Raw genomic sequence first — 2,500 nt, forward strand, 5'->3', positions numbered from 1 at the left:
TGTGTGTGTGTGTGTGTATCCAATCTACACACAGTTACCAGGGGTCCTTAGACACAGACCTAGCAACGCCGCAGTGACCCAGAACCATGCGCTACTTCCTGTTACGGTTGTGAATCCTGAGTGTCGGAGGTTTTTTCTCGGGAAAACAGGAACAACAACCACTAAAGAACTGGGACAAAACCCTCTCATTCTTTATAAAGAGGTGTCAATGGCCTACTCCCACATTCCACACACACACACACACACACACACACACGCACGACTTTCAAACACACACGACTTTCAAACACAAACACACACACACACGCACACACACACACACACACACACACACACACACACACACACACACACACACACACACACACACACACACACACACACACACACACACACACGTCGTACACACACTAAAATTCACAATGTCCCAAAACATGGGCCATGGCTTACACTCCATAAATGTTGGACAGCGTATGGATTCGCAGTCATATCTACTTTGCAGTCCTTCCATTTATACTAAAGATCTACTCGTAAAAAGGATCACCTAGAGTAGTTGATCACCTGTAGTCTTCCCCATCAGACCAGAAACCCAACAACAACAACAACAACAACAACAAACAACAACAACAACAACAACCCTCACCTCATTCTGTCTCTCCCTCTCAATGAGAACCATCAGTCACATCCCACCCTGTCCCCCTGACTCTGACCCTCACCCTTTCATCTCCTCTGATCTCTGGTTCTCACATCCCCTTGAGGCCTCAGTTCGTATCCAGTATCTAAGACCCCTCATCTCTCTCATACCGCCTGTAGCACTGCCCTCCCCTCCCCTCCCCTCCCCTCCCCTCCCCTCCCTTCAACCCCCTCCACATTACCTAGTGTCCCACAGAGGGCTTTTTCACCTCAGTGGGAGCCTCTAGTGCCCTGGAGGCCTAACCTAGAGGCCAATCCAACACCTTCATCCATCACAAGACTGTTTATAGTGGATGAACCGCCCGAATTGTAGCCCAAACTTTTTTTGGTGCTAATTATTTCGAATCGTTGTTGCTCAAGCTAATATTTGCTAATGCCTTCCCCAGACAACTTAATGTCTGACCTTAAGCAGTCAAAGTTAATGCCTAATCTTAACCAGTCAAAGTTAATGCCTAATTTTAACCAGCCAAAGTTAATGCCTAAACTTATCCAGTCAAAGTTAATGCCTAATCTTAACCAGTCAAAGTTAATGCCTAATCTTATCCAGTCAAAGTTAATACCTAATCTTAACCAGTCAAAGTTAATACCTAATCCTGCCTAACCGCCACACAAGTCGTAATTCATGCAACTCATACGCAACATATCTTTCGTTTTTGACACGTATCTTACGTCAAAACAGGTGGTCAAACGCTGGAACACACCAGACCATATGATCCCCCCGGACCGTATTTCCCAGGTCTGCGGAAACGATCCCCCAGAAGGTATATTCCGTTTCGTTCCCGAGACTACGTTGGTGTGTGAGGTTGCAGCCTACCTGGTAGAGAGGTCGAGGCACACACCTGTGTGTGTGTAGAAGGTGCAGGGCCCGGAGGTTCCTGCCCTGTATACGGAGGCGCCTGAGAGCGGAGGAGGTGAGGGTCCACAGAAGACCCTGCTGGGTGAAGACCACGTCCTCCAGACCCACCAGAAGGGCCTCCATCACAGCACAGGAGAACACACACACACACACACACACACACACACAGGTAGATGTCCACTCAGTAGGTCACACGACCCAGATAGATCCTTCACAGAGTGGACCGGAGAGGGTTCTCAGGTAGGCTGCTCACACACACACACACACACACACACAACACACACACACACACACACGCACGCACGCACGCACGCACGCACGTAGGCACGCCCGCCCACACGCACACACACACAGACACACAGACACACACACACACACACACACGCAGGGCCTGCTATAGAACACAGGCTGTCTCCACTAGTACTGTAGTGTAGTCCAGGTAATCGTTACAGGTATACAGAGACATGCTGACTCATCCCCACTCCACTGGTGAATCAGAGACAGGTCCATTCTCCGAGCATCATTTGAACCATCCAGCCTTCCTCCTCCTCCTCCTCCTCCTCTCTTTCTCTGTCTGTTTCTCTCTCCTCTTCCGTCTCTTCCCTCTAGGATCCAGGGCTCTCTCTCTCTCTCTCTCTCTCTCTCTCTCTCTCTCTCTCTCTGATCGCTCTCGCAAAAAAAAAAGAAAGAAAGAAGAGCAACCAGACAGCACACCCACGGCAACCGCACCGTCCCACGGAAGCCAGACGAGACTCCACTGACGATGTCGTTGTTCTCTCTCTCTCTCTCTCTCTCTCTCTCTCTCTCTCCTCTCCTCTATTCCTTCTCTCCTTTCTGCGGACGGCTCTGAAGAAACGATCTCTCTCTCTCTCTTTCTCTCTCGTTCTCAGTCCCGAGGTCCGAGAACGACAAACACAAACATTCCCACAGAGGCAAAATAGCTCTCTCTCT

At 49.6% G+C, this 2,500-nt stretch overlaps 1 protein-coding gene across 1 annotated transcript in view; it reads right to left on the reverse strand.

The window, feature by feature from the left end:
• The window catches only part of LOC310801646 (FERM domain-containing protein 4A-like), a gene marked incomplete at both ends in the record, with an annotated part of 33,245 nt that extends 31,573 nt beyond the window's left edge, over positions 1–1,672 (reverse strand). The window contains one exon of the mRNA XM_083665713.1: positions 1,508–1,672. Within this exon, the coding sequence (XP_083521839.1) occupies positions 1,508–1,672 (165 nt within the window). The remainder of the gene's footprint in view (positions 1–1,507) is intronic.
• Between the last annotated feature and the right edge of the window lie 828 nt (positions 1,673–2,500).

Source organism: Argentina silus, assembly GCF_951799395.1.
Source record: "Argentina silus genome assembly, chromosome: 3".
NCBI lineage: Eukaryota > Metazoa > Chordata > Actinopteri > Argentiniformes > Argentinidae > Argentina > Argentina silus.